General features: G+C 45.2%; 1 protein-coding gene across 5 annotated transcripts in view; it reads right to left on the bottom strand.

The window, feature by feature from the left end:
* The window catches only part of Nhsl1 (NHS-like 1), a 220024-nt gene that overhangs the window by 46776 nt on the left and 149936 nt on the right, over positions 1–23312 (bottom strand). For 4 of the 5 annotated variants that reach the window (XM_013516651.1, XM_005389272.2, XM_005389273.2 and 1 more), the window contains one exon: positions 17096–17248. In XM_013516651.1, coding sequence (XP_013372105.1) covers positions 17096–17248 — 153 coding nt within the window. Of the gene's footprint in view, positions 1–17095; positions 17249–20611; positions 21217–23312 lie in introns of those variants that run through there. The other variant, XM_005389275.2, reaches the window with a different exon arrangement.

Genomic DNA, 23312 nt, shown 5'->3' with positions numbered 1-23312 from the left:
ATGTGGGCTGCTGTCCTCTGACAACCCCTTCCACCACGGAGGGGAGAGGAGATAAGAGAACTGGACGTGGGCGACACCCCAGTTACTCAACAGCTAAGCAAACTAGTAACTCCTGATCAGGAATCCATCTCCAAGGTCCCACAAAAGTGATTCTAGGGGAACGAGAGCTGTGATTACAGCTGACTGGCAACCTCAGCCTTTTAGTAATGGTGACTTTGATTGAGGGCTTTCTATGAACATGTCAGTTTAAGTACTTCGTGAACAGTAAGTAAATCATTTACTTGTCACAGTGACCCTAGGCAACAAATATAATTACCCACACTTTCCATTTCAAGATCCAAAAAGGAAACTTGCTGCAAGCGGTGGAACCAGCATTAGAACCCAGTGCACCCTGAGGAGAGTGAGGACAGGAAGCAATCACACCGCTAGCAGCCGCGCTCCCCCACGTCTCTCTGTGCCGCTGCTGACTGTTGGTTTGACTGTCTGCCTCCTCCAAAACTCATGCTGAAATTGAACTGTTATTGTGAGGGCCCCGGGATGGTAAACCCTTAGGCAGTGTCTAGATCATGACAGCTTCACCTTCATAGACAGATGAACGCCATCATCACAGGAGTGGTTCTCTGCCCATCCATCATGATCTGGTGCAGCAAGAAAGACCAGGCCCTTGGTCTTGATGGCTCAGCTTCCAGCCAATAAATTTCTGCTTATTATAAATTACCCAGCCTATAGCAATCTGTCATACCAGCACAAAAGGGACTAAGACAATTACACTTAAATGTATAAAATAATGCTAACCTTCATCTAGTCACCTGATAAATCCAGCTTGGGGATTTTAGTGTCCTTATACTCTTTCCTAGAAAGATTTTAAAGCGAGTTCTATTATAGTGTTTTTTCTATAACTACGTATTTTTTCATAACAAATGGGTACAAAGTGAAATTAGTGAATAAGCATTCATCTTAAAGAATATGGAAAGGCTGGGGATGTAGCTCAGTGGAAGAACACCTGCTGAGCAGGCACAAGGAATACCGGCAATCGAGGTGTTCTGAGATTAGGGGAAGGTGCTTGTTTTGTCCTCAAAAGCAAAGCAAATCTGTAGGTGGGACGGGGTATAGCTCAGCGGCAGGTGTATGCTTAGGTGCTCAAGGTCTGTGGTTCATTCCCCAGAGAAAGCGTGGGTATGCACACGCGTGTGCGCACACGCACACACACACACACACACATGCACGCATACTCATACTATCTCATAGGAGTAGTAAAACATTAGTAGACTTGCCATGGAAAAGAGAGCCCTTTGATCCTTGCTCTGGCAATTATTTCATTTTGTATGTCCCTAAATTGATGTTAACAACACACCTTAGCAGGTAACATATGGGGCCACCACTGCTTTCTGAATCCTCACAGGGGATGACAGCCCGGCTGCTCCTGGCTTGTGTGGCAGCTGCCGTGCTTATGGCAACACAACTCAACACACTGCCTCAAAGCAGCTTACACAGAACACCATCCCTCCTTTGGACCTCAAACCCTCTTCCATGAACCCTTCTCTCCTCACTCCAACATTCCAGGCTACCCTGAATTTCTCAGTATCATACTGCTGACATTGTAGCCCGAAGGGCTGATTTCCTGTGGCATTTCCCCCACACCACACCAGCCGCGGTGGTCTCTTCTGCATGCATTTACATCCATCGTCCCTCCCCGCTTAGGCTCCCAGTGCTCTGAAGGAAGGAGCGTATCTCGTGCTTCCTTAGATCCACTGCTGTGCCAAACATAGTACAGAAGTTCACTTCATGTTTTTAATGAAAAGAACAGCAAAGAAAAGGAGCAAGGAAATACAACAGCAACTACTGACAAAGAGGCAGAAGCAGGCTCTAAGGTACCATTAAGCCCTAGAACAATTCTCCTCCCTCTGTAGTGTGGGTGTTAGGACTTTGGAGCCAAGCATCCTCAGCACACATCTATCTCATTCATGAAATCATTTTCATGCCTCTAGCAGGGGCCAAGAACTACTGTAGGCAGAAGAGATCCCACAGCGAACAGAACAAAGGCTACCTGTCCACAAAGAGCTTACATTCTAAGGAGGGGACGGACAACAGGAGGAAGCTGCAGCAAGTGGTAAAAGCTCCTAAATGGCAAGAGGAAAATAACAGAGGAAAGGAATAGGGTGTGGAGAGGTTGTTGGTGGGCAGCATCCCAGGCCTCTCAGCAGGGGGACATCTGAGTAAAGAAGGTTCTATGTCCCCAGGAAAGAGAAGGGGAAGCTTGGTGTGGGCTGAGTGAGGAGGGAGAACCAAGCACCACATTAGGCAGGAAAAGTAGGGGGGCAGCCAGTGCAAGGGTAGCCTCTGGTGACTTTGAGCCGCAGAGTGACACAATTGCACCTACCTTTGTCACCTTACTCTTGCCTACCTCCTACCTCAAGATGCCAGGTTCAACTCAGAACTACTCAAATCTATCAATTCCAAATACAGCACAGTGAGAGTTTGAACAAAACCAAGTCACTAGTGATGCTAATAAAAATACATGGCTATTTTTAACCACTGGTTTGTATAACGCATACTATGCACTGAAACTTTTCTTGAGCTTATTACAAAGATGTTGAGACATAATCTGAGGGGAGAAGCTCTTAGATGATTATGAAGTCTGACTTGTTTATATAAGGGGGACAAGGAGAGGGAGGAGAGACAGAGATTTAATTCATAGTGAGAATAAAGGGATTGTTTTTCTATTCTCCAAGGAAATGACACAGTAAGATGAACAGATGTTGAAAGAAAAAAATAACAGAAGTTAGCTGACTTGTTAGAGTATATGAAAAAGAAGAAATAATTTGAAGAAGAATTTGAAACAAAAACTTCTACATCTTTAATTGCCTGAGCCAGGTGAGTAGGCTAGTGTGTCATTTGTAAGGCTGTGAGTATAGAAGTAGTGTATGATCATGAATTCCTCGGAAACTTTGGAAATAGGTCAAAAACACAATTTTGGTATTTTACAACAGCACAATGTTCCAGACAGACTATTTTAAAATATGAATGCAGTTTATTCTTAGCAGTATAAAACCTTTCGTAACCCTCCTCCTATAATTCAAGGTTGGTACACATTGGGAGGACTCCAGTTCCAAAGTTAATTATACAAATAATGGTCATAATGTGCTGCTTCATTGAGAATGTTCTACAGTGAGCCAGGGTCTACAAGATCTTTTTTTTCAGATCACTGATTTTTAAAGTCAACGCTACTGATACTTTTCTAAATGGAAAGTCCTTTGCCGTCATTCCTTCATTTGTGCTTAAAATAACTGTGTGGAAACTGAAGGAAAGCAGATATTTTATCTGTGTTATGGGTTATGAATCCCAGGTGTAAAGTTTCTAACAGATCCAGGTTCCTAAATTTCTATCCCAGTTATTTTCCACTGGACTATGACCAACAGGGAAAAAGGCCAATTCCAGCATATATCTTTATCTCCATCCAGGTGAACCGAGGATACATCAGATTATAGCATTTATGCTTAGAAGAAAATCAATTGCACTCCAACAGCTGGATCATGTATTATATAGCTGAAGAATCCAATTTGAGCTTTCAAGTAATCACATAGGAAAAACTGGCTGTACCCATTATTTATATCATACCAAGGGAGTCAAAAAAGTTGTGTTAAATCTCAAAGACACTATAAGTTGAATATAGACATTTTCCTTGATAATTTGCCAGCAATTTTAAATGATTTCAAGTAAATATGCCCTTTTGGTTTATTTTTAGACTAAAGATTCTATCTTTGTCCCCCATTTTTAGAGTGAGCTTTGTGCAATTATACAGGAATCCTTATAATGGTATAAAATCATGTGATCATATATCAAATGTTAAGCTAAATCTGTCTTGTAATACCTGCATATTTGAGCCTAGTTCTTCGCCAATCATCATTTCATTATCACTTGGCATCCAAAGCAACATTAAACATAAAAGGACAAAGTAAAAAGGTACAGCTGTAAAGATTAAGTCCAAGCCTTCCTAAAAGTTCTAACAGTAAATATCCTGTCTCTTGATGGCAGATATATAGACACAACGGCCTCAGCTAGAGTATAATTTGCTTTACTTCTGGTGAAGAGAGAGGGCCAATCAAAAATAAACCAACCACAGCCCAGGCACCAGGAAAAGGAAAGGCTCCTGAAAGGAATGAATGAACTCACTCTGCCCAAAGAAGGGGCACAAAAAGTACCCACTTTTCATCCATCTGAAAGTGGGAAAAAGGCAGCGCTAACTTGGAGAAAACACAGAATGAGCAGACAGAGTCATCGAAACCCAGTTTCTCAGGTCCTCTACTGTGAACGACTGGAGGGAGGGTTTTTTTGGGAGCGGGTGGCAGCAAGTAAGAGCTCTGACTCTGAAACTGAGAGTTGTATTCAAATCCTAGATTGTAACAGGCAAGCAGGGCTGGAGGGTTCTGGTCCAACCTTCAAGGTGCACACAGGTTAGCTGCCTGATCAAATGAGTTCACATGACAAACTAGCCAGCAGCAGTTCTTTAAATCACAACAGGGCCCTGGGAAGGCTTGGTGAGAACAATACCGGGCTCACTCCCACGTCTAATTCAGGAGGCCTGAAGTGAGCCCAGAGAAAGTGCAGATTCCCACTGGGCGTGGCGGTGCACACCCATAACCCCAGCTACTCTGGAGGCTGAAACAGGAGGATTATAACTCCATACACAGCATGGGCAATGTAGCAAGCAAGACCCCATCTCAAATAAAAATTTCAAAAGGAATGAAGATGTAGCTCAGCTCCTGGGGTTCAATCCCCACCCCTGGGGGAAATACTGCACGTTCAATCATGCCTGGGAATAGCCAGTGAGAACCTGCATTCCCAACAAGTTTCCACGCGAGGCTGCCACTGCGGGCCTGCCAGCCACGAGATGACGATGCTCATTCACAGTAAGACACACCTACAGAAGTAAAAGTGGTTGGCACAATACCCGTTGGGCTGGGGGTGTCAGGTGCGCAACTGAAAAGGGCAACACAGCTTTGATGATTGGAGACTTCTTACATATTTCATATGAAATGATAAAAGTCCAAGGGGGAAACAGAGAGGGCTGTTCTCCTTCTTTCATGATGTCCCTAATGATTGCTGCTTGCCAAGACAAACAGCAGGGGAGACAGGACAGAGTAGAATGCTGTGCCTGGTGTCTACTTTTAGTCCCTAAACGGTTTGGTTTTAGTAAAGGCTTTAATTTTGGTCTCCGGAGGTGGCTTACAGGTCACAATTTCCTTAACATGTCAAGAGTTCCGTAGGTTGCTTGCAAGGCTCTTGCTTTTATTCAAACATGGCCCGTGGGTGACAACTGCAGGGGGAGCTTCCGGATTCAACCACCGTCTGCCCGCTGAGTAAAGTCAAGCCCATCTCCTGCATCCACAGCGCTGTTCCTTTACTGTGAACTTTTCACCGAGGGTTAGATCAGCCCTTTTAACACTGATGAGTCAGATTACGTGACTCGTGGGTTCCAGTCCTTCCAATGGCTTTCCATGCACTGAAAGCAAAAGCCAAAGTCCTTCTACCGGTTAATGAGCACTGCATGATCTGACTCTGTGGAAGGCTGGCAGTTGCTCCAAGAATCCATTAAATGAATGAATAATCGAGCCCCTGTATTTGGTTGGCAGCGTATTAAAAGGGCACTGTGAGGATCGTGATGCAGGAGCAGGACCCCTCACTCGCCCAGTGCACCGTATCTGTGCAGTACTTTGCACCCACGAGCCCCGAGACCTCCTGTCTGGCTGGTGGTCTGCGGTGTCAGTTTTACATCATAGTCTCGGGGTTATGGGCCATGACCAGCGTCAATACAAAACGCAATGCCCTCCCATTACATGGACCCCCACCAAAACTCCTCATATATTCAAGAAGTAAGAGGATGGAGGAAGAGTAGGTGGGGCGGGGTGACACACCACAGCTGATTCTCAGTGCTCAAGCAGTGTCGCTGTCCCAAGAAATTCAGTCTCACTAGAAATTCAGGGAAACCGATCAAATCTACAAGTAAAAAGCTAAACTATGTGGTCATTGCCCAGAGGCTTTGTGGTCAAGCAGGACAGAGGTCACAGGAGAGCTGCTGACAAGTTCTGGGGAGGAGTTGGGGTGGAAGAGAGGAAACTGAGGCAGAACACCGCCTTTGACATGGTCGAGCTTCTCTGCCAAGGGAGAAAGAAAAATGACGCGCAGACTTCCTGCGGATTATTTTAATACGATGCCCATGACTTCTTATTTCAACCTACAATTTCTCATTTAGTAAAATAAACCATGGAGAAGGTGGAATCACAGGAGGAAAAAACACTGCAATCATGGTCATCGGTGTAGCCAGGCTGGAGATGAACTTGCTGACACACAGTCGCACATACTAGAAAGAATCTTCTTCCCTGTGTCCCAGAAGCAGTATTTGCCTCAGTGACATTAAACATCACTTATGCAAAAGGGCTTTTTAAAAAGGCCACTTTGATTAATATCTCCCTCTCTGATTAATATCTCCCTCTCAGGTTAATATCTCTCCTATTAAAATGGAATTAAATACTTAAGCCATTGGATAAACTATTAGCTTCAGTTTTCATAGCAGGCCATGGAAACAATTACTATTAAACTGCCATTTGCTCTTACGGAAAACCTGCTTTTAACACTTCTTCTCCTCACATGCCCAAATTAAGATAGGAGACTGGAGGAACTGCGTCTGATTTAAATGAAGGCAGAAGTTTTCTGGTGCCCATGGTTGACACGGACGAGGGCAGGTTTGGAAGCTCTAGCCAGGCATCACCGGGAGCAGCCAGCTGGGAGGTGATCTCATTTCACGTGGGAATTAAGAAGCTCTATCGCTGGCAGCGGAGGAGCATCACCAAGGTTACTCAATATCAAGTGGCCGGCAGAGATTCTGCGCCGGCTCCTGAGGCCCAGGCTGTATGGGGAGCGATAACAACCCTCATCCACAGGACCATCCATGTAGCGTTTTTATGCCGCACGGAGTGAAATGGAGAGGCCACTCAAGTTACTTTATCAGGAGTTAAAATAGAATTGCTGAGACAGCAGACTGGCTATGGACACAAAAAGAAAACAAAAAGCCTTTGTTTCAACAACCCACAGTGCTTTGTTCAGACCTGGAGCATTTGAATGACTGTCTTTGCTGGTCTATCTTTTGTGTGTTGGTTACCATTTAAAAAAAAAAAAAAAGAGCAAAAGTCCCCTAGCCTACGTGAAAAAGCAGTAATTGTTCCTGTTTTCCTTTGTCTTGTACCTGAGTTTCCTTACAGGCGGACTACACTGAGGAAAGAACTTCCTCCAGGCTAACATACTTTAGGGAGGTTTCGTAAGCCATCAAATCCAACAGAAGCTCCATAGCCGCTTTCTGTTTATGATTTCCACTCTGTTAATCTCCTGTTTTGGTCTTTGCTCTTTTCTTATCCAACAGGGGATTTAATCCCTTCTTTCACCACGTTGGGCAACTTTCCCCAAGGACAAAAATTCCAAGTCTAAGGAACACTACACATGGAAAAATAAGTCTTCAATTACACTATCACTCATCTTTGAGAAGGCAACTTAGTTAAATTCACAAGCATTGCTGAGCCTGCTGGTGCACAACTGTAATCCCAGCACTTGAGAGGCTGAGGCAAGAGGATCCCTGCAAGTTCAAGGCCAGCCTGGACTACATAGCTGAGAACCTATCTCAAAAAAATAAAAACAACAACAATGAAAACTCCAAAATATAAAAAAAAAATTTAAAAATTCATAAGCGCTAACAATGCACCAAATAATGTCATTCAAAGAATAAACAACAATCTAAGTGTGGCCACATTTCCACCATGCAACGAACAACCTCAACATGATCTGGCTCCATCTCAAACACACTTCTCCAGTTCCCTAAGAACACTGAGGTCAGAACCGCTAAGCCTCTACCCTTGCCCGAGTTCACCGCCTTCCACCCTGGTTGACTTTCTTTTCCCCAGCGGATCTCCTACTGGCTTCTTCCCAGGCCTGGAAATAGAGCTTCCAGCCCGGCGCCCCCTGCCCTTCCATCCCTGCTCTGGTCACTCCAACATCTCAGTTCTTAGCTTGGGCTCAGATGTTTGTTCTGAGTTCCAGGGGACTTTTCCAAATGCCCTCGAGGTCTGCACCAACAGCAGGACCTACAACCCTAAGGGATGGACTGTGTGCTGGAATGCACAGGTGGCAGGAACCAGGGTCCTTGTCAGGAGGACGTAAGCGTGGAGCACGGTACACAGCGTGGCATGATGGCATGAGCACTTCACTGGAGGGCATCAGGTCCCACTGTGGGGTGGGCACGTGCAGACATGTGGAGTCCGGGAGGGGTTTGCGGGAACTGAGGTCTGCACAGGATGATTCTCAGAGTGGGGGCAGGTGTTGGCCAGGTGTGAGAGCCCATAGTTCAGCAGGGAGAAGGGACAGGTTGGAGTGTGTACTGGAGAGAAAAGAAGGATGTTATGGTTTATGTCTGTGTGTCCCCCCAAAGCCTCATGCGGAAATGGGGCAGGCTGTTAGAGTTTGAATATGGGTATGAGAGCTGCACCCACCCAGAGTGGATAGTTTGCATATGTAAGGGAGAGGAAGAAGTGCTTGAGGCCATTCCTCCCGGATTCCGCCGTGGTGTGCGTGTGTGTGGTGGCAGCTTTGCTGTGCTGCCGCCCTGAGATGCAGCCCTCTGCCCCGTGCCACTCTGCCTTATAATCTTCCAAGTACGGATTGAAACTTCCACAAACTGTAAGCGAAATAAACCTTTCCTTCCTTAATTTTGGGCGTCAGGTATTTTGTCCCAGCAGCGAGAAAAAAGTAACCAAGACAAAGGACAAGTTAGCGCCCCAGTGGAGGGACTTTATCCTTCCACATAAAAGCACAAGGTGAAGAAAAGCGTGGGCGGGAGTTAGAGATGTGTGGGAGAGAAAGAGGGGTTCCACAGATGAGGCTGCAGGGGTGGGGGCAGCTCATGAAGGCTCTCAGATGTTAAAGAGATTAGGCTCTAACCCGCCCTGAACAGGAGCTGAGAAAGAACTTGTAAATTAGGCGAGGCATGGTTAAATTTATGTTTTAAAGACAACGCCCAGGGGTGGGGTGAAGCTCAACTGTACCACCAGCACCAACCTTGTACCCAGGTTACCGGGCAAAGAGATGCCTTATCTCCCGGGCTAGCTGGAAGCCGGGGGCGGAAAGCAGCCAAGTCATTCATCTGACTCCCGCCCAATGAGTCACCTGTGACACCTGCTCAGAGAATTTCTCTGTCAACACACCTTGCTTTTAGACAGCCCATTTTGTCTGGACTTTTGCTCAGCGGTTGGTTACAGAGCTCAGTTAAGTCCCGCGAAGCCAATCAGCATTTTAAGAGTTTAGAAGGGAGTGAGAGACCATAAATTGTTTTCCAGAGAAGGAAGCCAAGGACGAAAATAAAATGTGATTCCCAACGTCCCACAGCTGCCTACCGACAGCACCAGGACGGAATCCTGGTTTCCGGTCTCGCCTTCTGGAACAGTTAATGACAACAGAACACGGTGGCAGGCAGTGCTGCTGTGGTTTAGCCAGATGAGACGAAGCCGATGTCCTACCTCTGTTCAGTGGCTTTTTCAGGATAACATTCCCTTCCTCCAACCTCCGTAACCCTATGCCTATTTTTGTTTAAGTTAGAAAATGACATAAAACAGAATACAAGTGAACAGAGGTAGTTTAGTGGATTTTTGCCTATAAAAAATTAACATGATTTTTCTCTGGCTAAAAATATTCTACCTCCTGCTTTTATACATCGATTCTACAAGTATTCTTCAGAAAGTAACAAACAAGGCAAAATAGATAGCCAAGTTGAACTGTTAAATCACTGGCACGGTGCTTTCAAACTTTTATCTACCTAGCCCTTGCCGCTTTTATTTTTTAAAGTCTACTGAGTTACTAATGGTTTATTGTAGCCCTAAAATAAGCACCACATGCCATTAAGATGAAACAATCACACCTGCCATCACAGGATGCTTCCTTTCTTCCTCTTAGACTAATCTGAATGTTCATAAAATTGGGGATGAGAGATTTCAGGAGCAACTGTGGAGTTAACACCTTTTGGCTAAGGGGCACTTCCTAAATTAACAGGCTAAAGAAACCATGTCTGTCTGGGACCGTTAGGTTCCCAGGGTGAGCCCTACCCCTGTGAACTTTCAGAAAGTCAAGGGTGGTGGCAGGGACACCAAAGGGGCATGTCTCCTCTGTGACCCTGGGGTCTGAGGTCTCCACAGCTCAGCCAGATTCACATCAGGAGCCTGCCCCCCCACCCGACTTCTCTGGCTTCAGGCTGCCTATCTATAAAGATGGGGGGAATAGACACTCCCTCCAGGTGAGTGGGAAAGAGTCCTCTGCTCGTGCGGATGAAATGAACGGATGAAATGAACCCGAGTATCACCTACCGGGGGCTGTCACTGCCATGAACACTGTTCCCTGTGCTAGTTCTCTCTCCCCCTCTGCACAGCGAAGATTCTAATACAGATTGTATCTGTATTTCATCTTCTTAAATTAAAACAAGCACTTCTACAAATACTGCTTCTACACTGAGGGGCAGATACTTGAAGACACTTCACATGTAGAACTTCACTTTCCTCCTACAAAAATAGGTACTATGATCTTTAGAGATGTGAAAACAAGCTCAAATTGCAGAAGAAACAGACTCAAAATTATTGTATTTATTTATTTATTTTTTTTGGTTTTTCTCCGGTACCGGGAACCGAACTCACGACCTTGCACTTACCAGGCAGACGCTTTGCCGCTGAGCTAAATCCCCAGTCCCCAGACTCAAAATTAAACTCAAATGGTACACACCTAGTACACAACAGTTTATTCCCTATACAATACCTGCCCCTACTCTCGTCTAAGCTAGATGAAACCCAAGCAACTGTCATTACACCCAGACTTTTCCTATTAGAAAGCAAGAACAGGAAGCACGTAGAATTTAGGTCATGTTCTATTTTTTCTTTTAACCTCAGTAATGGTTATATAGATGTCTGTGTTGTAACTGTTAAGCTGTATATGTTTTATGTGTCTGACTATGTTATATATCTTTAAAAAAAATGGGGAAAGCCACTGGGATGTTCAGTACAGTTTGAACAAGGCAGGCAGACACATCATGCTGAAAGAGTTCTCAACCAGGGTCCACAAGGCCAGACCTGTGAAGGCACCTGCCTCGCCCTATGAGAAGTGGGCCCCAGGGAGAGACTGCAGCCAAAGACACAGAGGGCGTCTGTGCTTTCTCAGGGACCCATGTACCCAAGGCACAAAGAAAGCTATGACAGCCAGGCTCCTCATTAAATCCGGACAGAAGCCCACAGCGTCCCACAAGGCTTCATGACAAGGAGAGGTGGACAGAGTCACCTCAGACAAAGTCTGGTGTCAGGAACAGTCAAAGAGACACGGCTGGACCTACTGCAAAGAGTAATGTGTAATTTTAAGAAAGGCATTCCACTCCTTCATGTGGAACAGGACAGCCTGGGCACACAGACCTGTTCATCACCTGGGGTAAGGAGTCCCTTTGCACAGTGCAAGTCCTCAACTCCTGTCCTTCCAGGTGTCACAGACAAAACCCTGACTCCGAGAGGAACCCAGGCCAAAGCTGAACACTCCTCCCTGCATTCACGCTTCTAATTCTAGAGCAGCGGAGCACGCTGACCTGCTAAAATGTGCTTCTCCAGGGAAGAGCTGCGACTAGAGAATGATTCCGACACCAACAGCAGATGTTCTGTGAACTAACTCAGGCATGAGTCTACAGAGATACCGTGACTCAACTGTGGGTTAAACATACTGTGAGAAATTATGTTTGTCTCTCTCTTCACTTGGGCTTTTTGGGGATGGAGACTTAAACAATGAGACATAATATTTCTATCTTCAACAGGTTCACAGCTGTCAAAAGAACAAGGACAGAGATGGAGGGAGAGGGAGGAGAGGGGGCTGGGAAAGGAATGAAGACGTCATGCACAGGCACTCGCTGTGTGCTCCAAACATGCGCTAATAAAAATAAAAATTAAACAAAGAAAAATATATAAGCCGCAAAGAATCAAACTCTGAGTCTTCTAAAGCCATCCCTTGCTCTCATCCCTCTTTCCACGTACTCGGGGCTCTTACAAAGGTAAAGCTAAAAGATAAGCAGATTTTTAAAAAATCTAATTAGCAAAGGTTCCTTATGATCACATCTACCTCCACTGCAGTTCAGGAAAGGTTCAAACAATCATGGTAAAGTAGATAGAATTCTGGAAATTCAGTAAGATGCCGAGTGAACTCTTCATGCTCATGGGATCCATCTTCAAAACTTCACTATGGTTGGGGTGTGGTGCTGCACGCCTGTAATCACAACACTCAGGAAGCTGAGGCAGGAGGATCAACATGTGAATTCAAGGCTAGCCTGAACTACACACTGAAACCCTATCTCAAAAAATAACAACAACAAAAAACTTCACTATGCACTGCAAGCCAGCTATCTTGTTCAATCAAAAAGCGAAACACTGTTTTTAAATCTCGATTGTACTGGAATCTTTACTAGCGGTACATAATTACCTACATTTCTAGTAACTAAAACAAATCAAAACCAAAATATTCCAGCGAAGAGTGCGACCACAAATCTTCTCCAGAGACCATCCAACAGCCAACACAAAAGGTCTCTAATGGATCCGGTGCCAAGTGTGGGAGATTCTCGTGCCAGCTTACACACCTGAAAAGCCCATCTCCTTGGCAGTGGGGTGGGCACATGGGGGGGAGCTCTGCCAGTGCTCCTCCAGTCCTCCCTCTGCACCTGCCATGCCTCCCATACACCTCCCTTGCACCAAAGTATTTGTTTTGGTTTGGTTTTTTAAGATAATTGTGGTTTTTCAGGCTGGTCTTGCACTTACTATGCAGCCCAGGCTGGCCTCAAACTCATGGTGATCCTCCTGCCTCAGCCTCCAGAACGCTGGAATTATAGGCATATACCACCACAGCCGGCACCACTGGGCTTTCAACCACACCAGCAGGCTCAGCCCTTTAAAGCTGTGGCCCATGAGCTGTCATCAGTTCAGATTAAAATTCCCGGCACAGTGCAGAACCGATACTCCAGTACTGATTACACTGTGTCTATGCCTTGCCTTTCGGTAATAACTTAAACTTCACTTTTCCATAAAACATCTTTCAGCAGCCTGTCTTCCTCAGCCACTTGATAGACCACCGAGCATTTCCACATTCCTTTAACCCACAGCGCAGGCATGCTTGGTGTCTACAATTCCACAGGGAAAAAAGTCCTGCTATTCTGCCGGATCTCCCCTGAAACCTGTGGGACACAGTTAACTAAGGAAGATCTGCGTTCCAGAGTGGCTCCCGCACACACGCCCAGAAAAGCAGGAAAACTTACAGGGAATGGACAGCCTGTTACAGAAGAGCCCAGACAACCTGCTGACAGCGAGAGAAAAACAGGCACCATTTGGCCCAGCAGCGAGGACAGAACTGCGACCCAATGGGACGCTGGAAGAATGCCAATTTCTAATCAGACCTGTAAGACACTTGGTCCCAAGTGTTTTGAAAATCGATTTTTTACAGAATACCTTTACAAATAAAAATGTAGCATAAACATTTTTTATTTTATAAAAAATAAAATTAAATATATGGGTCCTGAGGGCCCATGAGTAGTACAGACAAAGCTAACATGAGTCATTGTAGCCATGTATGTAAAGATATAAAATATATGCGTACACAGTTGGTTACTGATCTGTTAGTACTCACTGTATCAGTCCCCTCTGTATTTTGTGGTCCTTACAAGGACAGCCTGGCTTTCCATAAATACTGATGGGATAATTCATGCAGAAAGTGTTTAAGATGGTAAAAAGCACCCACCTGTTGTTCAACGTCCCTTCCTTAAAGTCATGGACAGTGAGAATAAAAGGAGGAACAACACACATGACTCATGTGAATAATTAGCTGCCTTCCTAGATTTCTAAGTAAGGAATGTCGAGGGTGAATTGACTTAATGTGAGAATTTATATAATGTCAAGCTTTTCTCAACAGCATACCTATTCAGGGTGTTCAGTGACTGGGTGTCTTTCTTGATTTCTATCTTTCTTATTATCATTGCTGGCAGTGGGGCAGTAACATTGCCAGCTGTTTACCTCGGCTTGCTAAGACCATGTGGGTAGAGTATGTGGTCTTCTGTGCACCTGATTAAAAGTAAATAATGAAGAATAAAAGGACTTAGACACTCCTTCTCATTTCACTCCTCCCAGCACCGTTCAGAAAGTTATTCATCTCAAACCCCTTAAGGGTTTTTATTTTTAATCCATCTTTAGAAGTTAAGCACAAGAACTTCCAAAGTCATGAATTTTATTAACAGAACATCCCTCTGATGAACGCTTTTAGGACACTAAAGCAATTACGAAACCATCTATCTTTTCAAACTAAAATTCAAGTTTAGGCAAAGCCGGCACCGATACTGTACATGCAGGCACTGAGTGGAAAGAGCACAAGAGCGTCCACCTACACTCAGATGTTTGGTCTCTAGGGGGAGGCGCGTCCTGATCCACAACATGAACACACACGAACTTGGCAGTGAGGCATACTTTCCTGGAGAGGGATCAGAAGAGCCGGGCCTGAACGGGCGAACCACACACGCCTTCACCAACGTGGGTCCCTACAGCGACAGGCAGAGGAGCACAGAGGGACGCAAGCCAGGCACCGCCTCGGGCCCCGCTGGATCGGCAGCTCTGAGTCAGTGCTCAGGGTGCAAGGTGAACTACGACACAGATGATCCCTGTTGCGATTTACCTGTATGATGAATCGCTGGGAACCACAGGGGTCTGGGAGAAATGTTGTTTGGATTTAGGTACACTAAGCAACCAGTACCATGAAGGGAATGAAGCGCAAAGCGCAACTCCAAGGCTGCACCAACGCCATCCTTCTGGTTCAATTTGAAGTCACTGAACACAGAGGTTGCTCAGACTACGTGAAAAAGGAAATGCAGTAACGGCCTTGTTTCTGGGCAGTCCAGTGCTAAAACTGTAAGACACGAGATGCTGCCAGATGCATGAGATAATCTAAGCATTGTAAAATGTTAAAGAGAGAGCTGCTTATAATCCTGGCACCCAGGAGGCTGAGGCAGGAGGACTGCTGTGGTTAGAGATCATCCTGGGCTACACAGTGAGTTCAACTTGCACTACAGAGTGATGCCTTATCTAAAAACATATATTTATATTATATTATATTAAGACAAAATGTCTGTGTAATTCTGTTCAGAATAGAATACCAAAGCTCTGTTATTGTCTTCAAGTTGATATTGTTTTCTTCAATTTTCACAGAGCAATTTTTGGCATTTCCACATTGTGATTTACATGATAGGTACAAGTTTAAATTCCTAGGACACAGCCGGGCATGGTGGTACAAGCCTGTAATCCCAGCACTGGGGAGGCTGAGGCAGGAGGATTGCTGTGAGTTTGAGGCTAGCCTGGGCTACAAAGTGACAAGGCCACCTGAATTGCATAGCAAAACCCTGTCTCAAAAAGACAAAAATAAGTAAATAAATAGTAAATGCCTAAGACTCTGCCTTTAGAATCTCCCCTTCTTCCAAAACAACAGATTTCTAACACAAAGCTGTGGAAGCCAATTTAGTGTACCAGCTAAGAAATGAGCCTACAGCCTCAGACTGTCCATGTTTAAACCCTGGCCCCACTGCTAAATAGCTCCTGAGACCTCGGGCAAGCTTTTAATCTATGTCTTCCTCTGGGCATAGCTCAAGTGAGTAGCAGGATTATTGTGAGAATTAAATGAGACGATAGTATAAGCGGCTTAGCTCTGTGCTGGTGTTATGGTTAAGTATTTAATAAATGCTCTCCGGCACTGCTACATCAAAGGAGGAATCACCTAATAGATGACTGGTGGAGAAGTAAAAATTCTCATAAAAAATTAAAGAGGAACTCACCCTATGTTTCCTTGAATCAACATCAGAATTTCTCCCAGATTTAAGTGCTCCACAAGTAAATGGAATGAAGGATGCCCGGTTTAATTAAATTTCAGATAAACAATCAATATTTCTTTTGTACACTTATATCCCAAAGATTGTATGGTAGGAGAAATCTGCTAGGGTAAGAATTTTACTTCCTGGTTTCATGAAAGTCTCTGTATTTTACAAATGTCTCCTTCCTCTCTGAGGAACTGTCTGCCTTGTCATCTTTCGGAAGCCCTCTGACCATACATTTATGCCTTGTAACACCAAGAAGTTGAAGTAAAAGTGAGTCTTACACTACACATGGGAATACGTTCCTCCTACATTTCCTACCGACTGCCGCCTACCTTGCCTAGCGGCTTATACAACTCTGGTTCTGGGGAGCCTGGCTCAGCACCACCCAGTTTCCAACAAACCAAACCATTTAGCGCTGCATCAAAGTCTACATATCATTCTCCTCCTTGGGTGCCCAAACTTTTGGCCTGAGCCACACAGAAAATATACAATATGGTCAGTGTAATGAAACTTCTCTTATTTTTAAATATTGTTTACCATCACATTGAAAATAAACAGGGCACAGCCCACAGGTTGGGCACACCTGCCTGAACCTACGCTACAAACCACTAAGAAGTACCAGCTTTAACAAATTTGCTTTGAATACTACCAATCACTTTTTAAAAAAATTTTTTATTTTTTTTATCTTGAGACAGGGTCTCACTATGAAGTTCAGGGTGGCCTTGAACTCACTTTGTAGCCCAGGCTGGTCTTGAACTCACAAAGATCCACTTGCCTCAGCCTCCTGAACGCTGGGATTACAGGCATGCGCCACCACGCCCAGCTTCTAACAGTCACTTTTAAAAGCCAATGGTGAATTTTCCCGCATCAGCAGGAATTTCTTTGGATTAGATGGGCACAAAGGGTTTCCACATGCAGCCCATCGGTTTCAAATCAGAAGTGGGTTCTCAGAAGGCAGATTTGCCTATCTGGGAATAAGCAAGTTCCTCTGAGGAACAGAACATTTCTGGAATATATTAGGTTATATCTATGAAGGTGTGGCATATTATATATTCAGTACAAGTAGATCTTTCACAGAGAGCAGTCCTGTTCTGTTGGCAGTTCCACCAGTCGCTCCAGCTCTGGATGGGGCGTCTTACTCACCCCTCAACACCGACTTGAGGTTGAGCTTGGCCTGGCGGTGCAGGTCCTCCACACAGGGGGGTCTGGTGCTGGGAAGGAACACGTTCTCCTGCTGGTGCCATGGAGCTGTGTAGTGCACTGTCCAGCGGCTCTCCTCGTCAAGGTTGGAGACCGCTACGGAAAGAAAGAACAAATTCAGACGTCGAATTAAGCTTCCCTGACTCCCAATTTGTTCCACCAAGATCAGGCCTGGGGGCGGTCTAACATATCCACAGCTAAGGACCAGCAAGGAGACCCTGGGCAAGGTCTGAATGAGACCAAACCTTTGACTCCAGGGGTCTTGACTACCATGTTCTCCCTGTGCGGAGAAAGCCGAAACTGTCCATTTGCCACGCAACGTTTTCACAGAACTATTTCCTCAACCTAGATCTTAGTCCTCTAGCCCTGCCAAATTAGAATAACAAGTGACAAAACTGACAGACCTGCAAGTCCTACCTAACTCCACCACCTCCACAAGACCAGTTATTCAATGGTAGATACATACATAGAATGTATGTATCAGTAAATATTAGCTTAGCCAGGCGTGGTGGCACACACCTGTAACCTCAGCCCTTGGGAGGCTGAGGCAGGAGGATTGTTGCAAGTTCCAGACCAGCCTGGGCTACAAAGTAAGCTCAAGGCCAGCCTGAACTACATAGCAAGACCCTGTCTCAAAAAGACCAAAAAAAAAAAGGTAAATATTAGCTTGTCTTGACAGAAACAAATTTCCTACCAGGAAATTGAGATCAAATCTTTCCCTTCTATAGCATTATTTTATTTCTTTATTTTTGAGAAAGGGTCTCACTTTGCAGTGCAGGCTTGAACTCACTATGTAGCCCAGGCTAGCCTTGAACTCAAAATGATCCTCCTGCCTCTGCCTCCCCACTGCTAAGATCACAGGTGAGTGCCACCATGCCCAGCTATAGCATTATTTTAAAACATCACTGTCATAAATTTAAATAAATCTTTTAAAAATCTGCATACACATTCAACTTAATATATGGGATGGTAGAACAGACATGGAGATCCATTTATGCTATAAAAAGTTCTCTAAATTATTGCTTTCACAGAATATGTCTACAATAAAATGCTTTTAGAAATTACAATGAAGTTGAATTTTTTCAACACAGTCCAATTCAATTATTTTCCCTAACACAGGAGTTTAAAACATTAGATGGAGAAATAGTAGACAATCCTGAGATTAAGGTAAATCTCTACAATAATTTCCTTTTATCCCCCCAGGGCTTGAGACCTCTTTACTTCATTTTTCCCGACAATACTAGCTTAGCTGGACTATGCACAAACCCCTGCATGAAGCCAAGAACACCCAAACAAATTCATCAGCAACTTTTAAATGCCTTCTATAGCTCTGCCACATAATCCAGGCATCAGAGAAACGAGAGAAAGCCCCCACCCCATACTGAGGCACTTCTGTGAGGTGTCAAGGTGAATGCTTGTAAAATCAGCAGACACTGGAACAGTGAGTCAGAGGCCAGTCCCAACTCTGACCTCCGCTGGGCAGTTTCCACCACAAACACCCTTGGCGACAACATAATGTGGCCCTAACAACAAGCTCATAAGACAGATTGCCAGGGGCTGGGGATTTGGCTCAGCGGCACAGCGCCTGCCTGGCAAGCGGAAGGTCGTGAGTTTGAGTCCTAATACCAGGAAAAAGAAAAAAAAAAACAAGACAGATTGCCAATGTACAGCACAAAGGCATACACAAACATTGGGTCGATTCGAACATATTTCAAGTTAACTAAACACAGCCCACAGCACACTTACATTACTGTTATGATGAACCAGCTTGTCATGGCGGTGCACACCTGTAATCCCAGCTACTTAGGAGGCTAAGGCAGGAGGACTTCGAGTTCAAGGCCAGCCTGGGCGACTTAGTGAGACTCTGTCTCAAAGTAAAATAACAAAGGGGCTGGAGATGTGACTCCCTGGGTTCAATCTGCCCCCACCCAATCAAATGAACTCATTTATGTAAAGTTCTTAGCTCACGAAGTAGCCCGTGTGAAGCCTGGCTATGGAAGGGACAGTGGACACTATTCTGAAGGAGCCCCTAACTTCAAACCACCACTAAGAAAGAACTATGTTTTTCTCAACCTCCCTGTAACCCTACACCATAATTCAGCTCTCACCTCAAAAACTACCTTTCCTATCGCTACTAAATTTTAAGATCCTATGAATCCTATGAGTCTTTCTCAAAGAATCCCACCCTTTCCATAAATTGCTAAATGGGAAAACAGACATTGAGAACTAGACATCAAGTTAAAAGCAAAAATACCCTATCTGCTTTGTGCTTACGATGTTTGACAAAAGCCTAATGTTGTGTGTAATCTCTTGCAGAATAAATGTTTTGCCTGTGTGTAAACCGTCCACCTCTGTGCACGAGATCCACAAGGACCTGGCTTCGTGCCCACATACGTTTCCGAGTCTAGCAAGGTGCCAAACTGGCCACAGGTCCCCCTAAGGGTTCCCAGAGGTCATTATGACGCTCACTACAATGAGCTAATGCCCACTTATTTCAAAGATTTACTACCATCCTTCATAGACGGAAAGCTGAAACTTTTCCTTTTTGCCAGTCACAATGAAATCCAAGCAACAGCACCTGAGTCTGTGTAATCATCACACCATTCACCCCAGCGCACAACCACGGCCCGGCTGCTCTGAAACAGCAGTCAGTCGTCTCTTCCCTGACCTAACTCGCTCTCGCCAGGGCAGATTTTACCAGTCTCCCCAAAGCCGGCCTGCGAACAGGAAAGAGGCAGAGGGTGGTGAGGGTGGTGGCGGGGGGAGTTTCTTTGTTGCTTTTTCCAAAGCTGCTCTTACCAATGTCCCCACCCATGCACACAGATCCAGTTTAAGTCACTGATCCAAAAACTAAACTGAAATAAGCCAGTAACCACATGGAAAAAAAGGCCGTCATTGTGAAAAATTATATTCTCAAGGCATGAAGGAGCACCTGGATTACACTTAAACCCACAGAAAGTACACAATGAAGCCAGCACAAAAGCTCCATGCTTCACAACCCTCACTGGTCCGTCTAGACGGTCTGACCTTGAGGTCTTAAACATATAACAAAGTGCCAGAGGCATCCCCACCAAAAGTGTGTGTGTGACACATTACCTAAAGGCTGCCAGGCAGGCGAAAGGATCGACAACAACACCCTGTGTATCAAGGGAGACGAGGTAAACACCAAGACTTCCCTTTTCTTTAAAGACTTCTTTGGAGAAGTACAAAAGAAGTGAAGTCACTTAAAATCCCAACCATAAATAAATAAGACATGCCAAGATCACATACCATGGTCCTACAGTCACAGAAGTCAGAGGCATTTCAACAACCTGCAGAAAGTGGAGTTTAGCTCAAGCCAATCATGCTGTTTCACACTCTCATTCCTTTGCTCCAAAGGACGGAGGCGCGCATAAAACACACAAGCATGCACGTATGCACACACACACAATAGGTGGAGGGAGAAAAGGAATTACTTACTTTTCTTCTTAAAAAGCTTAATGAAAGACTTAATCTTTGCATTTATGAACACCACCATGTCTGGAGCGCCTACATAGGGTTTAGGGGTGTAAATCACATTAAAACCTCAGTCCCACGGGCAGGTGGCAAGTTGCGCTCTTCTGCCCCAGATTCTAACTTTCTTCCTCCTGTCTCCCGTCCTCCCCTGTCTGTGGGGACGGCTGGAACTCAGAGGTTGAGTTTATTGTCAGGCAGTTACAACCCATTAGCAGTCCTTGAACCTGAAAAACTCCCATGAAACCTAATCTTGAAGGCTAGGAGCAGCCAGTAACAACGGGCGCAGAAAGAGAAAGCCAATCGCAGTCTTATTTGCATGATAGCTGCACCAGGCTCTCTGCCCCGCGCTCGCTTGCTCATTCATCCACTTCCTCGGGCATAGACCAGAAGTTCCTCCTCCCTGGAGTCTGCAAAAACGCAGTAGATTTTCCTCCTCGGAAATCAAGACTAAACAAACACGCTCCCCGTTTTCAGCAGGCCGCTGTGGACATCCAGGTCGTTTTACAGGAGCCCGCAAGTCTGAGAGCAATGCCGCGCTGATTCTTTGACTCTCCAGTTAATTGCGGTGTGTGGGATTTGGGATTTGAACTGACACAGGAGAAAAAAAGAACCAAACTATTGTTTGCTGACCACGCCCCCCGGCCCTGCCTCCCAGACCAAAGGCGCATTTATAAGCAGTAAAACTTTACAATAGAATCTCTAAGGAGCTGTGAGGGATGGCCCGGTGCATTTTTATGCAAATAACGATGCCCAGACTCCTCACCCTTCTTTGCCAGTGACTGTGAACCAGTACTGTGCGTTCCGCAGCGTGATCTTACTTGTATCCAGCCGCCACAACTCTTGGAAAACCTGAACACAGCCGGGGATGTAGCTCAGCGGCACAAGTGCCTGCCTGGCAAGTGCAAGGTCCTGAGTTTGATTCCCGGAACCAAAATAAAAAGAAATAAAAACAAAAACCTGAACACAACTTCTCCAAATGAGAAATTAGATGAGGACCCCTCATCCTTTTCATCTTTATTCGGAACGTAATTCTCACCTACGTGCCCAGCTCAACAATCTCACAACTGCTCCCCAGGCAGAAGTCCCAAGCACTGTGCAGATTACTCCTAACTCCGGCCCACTGTAGTGAGTTGTTTCTTTGGCGCATTTGAAACCAATCTCTGAGAAATGGGGAAACAAACACAAAGGGAGGAATCAGAAATGGGGTGTAAGGAAGCACTAGAAAAACATATTCCAGGAGGAGTGAAAAAGAAAATACAGATCAAGAGATACGAAAAGGGCAAGGGACAGAACACTGCTCACCTCTCACCCCAGCTCCACTTCATCACAGTTTTTGAAACAACTTAGAGGACCTCATATTTCATAGCTTTGGGCCAGACTTGTAACTAAATGGAAAAATGTAATAATCCACTAATTCAAAACATTTAGTTTATAACAAAGGCTCTTAGTCAAAGAATAAAATTTATAGAAGGGGCCCCCTCCAGGGAAAGCTTTGGAATGGTGCCTCCTCAAACACTTTATCCCTTCCAGCTTAGGTTCTGAACAACAAAAGCAAACAAGAAAACACACTGCCGTGCGTATCACAGATTTCCAACTTGTATTCATTCATCCTTTACGTAGCTTTGCTTAACACTAATTACACTGGCAGATGAAAACGGGTAACACCTAAGACAGCAAATCAAACTATACAGCTGCCTGAAGTGAGGGAGCAAAGTTCCCCTGCACAAAACAAGTTATGGGCAAGTGACCTCACCCCGCTCATTGCGTTAGAGACAGGTACGTTCAGGGCAGAAAGCCCTATTCGCAATCCACAGTTTTTAAGGTTAAGTGTCATTACACACACTTCCAATCGAAAACAAATTATTCTTTTTTTTTTTAATGTCTTTTTGAGATAGGGTCTCGCTATGCAATTCAGGCTGGCCTTGAACTCACTTTGTAGTGCAGGGTGGTCTTGAACTCACAATGATCCTCCTGCCTCAGCCTCCCGAGTGCTGGGATTACAGGCGTGCGCCATCACACCCAATGAAAACAAATTATTCTTTCAAGACAACGGACTGTGAATATGCTCAGTCCTGTCACTATGGAGCTTTTCATGTGTACACAACCACAGCAAGTGAGCACAGACTCATGCATTAAAAAAGTAAACACTGCGCACTTACTGACACTCATTCGGGATAGATCCCTCAGGAAACAGGCGCAATCCCTGCCCTCGTGGACCTTACGTTATCCCACAATAAACAAATGGTGTGGGGGATGAGAAGGTTGTAAATGCAATGGGAAATGACAGTTGGGCAGCACTGAATGGGCCTTCTGTGGGAAGTGGTCAGGCTGTGCCATATTAAATCGGAGGAGACTCTACAACGAATCCTCTGGCTTTCGCTCTCAAGAGGGAGGACATGCACAGGCTGTGGGACATCCCCAATCCCTCAGGACCAGGTACAGAATCGCTCTTGTTCCCTCTTCAAATATGCAGAGAACTGGACTCAGGCATGGGGCAGGTTCTCTCGCTCAACACACAGTCTGTCACTGAGTAGCCACAGTTGTGGGAAGACAGTGCCGCGCTGTTTCCTCACCCATTGAGGCCAGGTGTGCAGGCAGGAAGTGCGCTTCCCTCCATCCAGGTCCTGGGGCACCCCATCCTTCCAGGGTTATCCCGAGCTGCTCC

Source organism: Chinchilla lanigera, unplaced genomic scaffold (genome assembly GCF_000276665.1).
Source record: "Chinchilla lanigera isolate Chin_1 unplaced genomic scaffold, ChiLan1.0 scaffold00035, whole genome shotgun sequence".
NCBI classification, from domain to species: Eukaryota; Metazoa; Chordata; class Mammalia; order Rodentia; family Chinchillidae; genus Chinchilla; species Chinchilla lanigera.
This window is presented reverse-complemented; position numbering and strand designations above follow the sequence as displayed.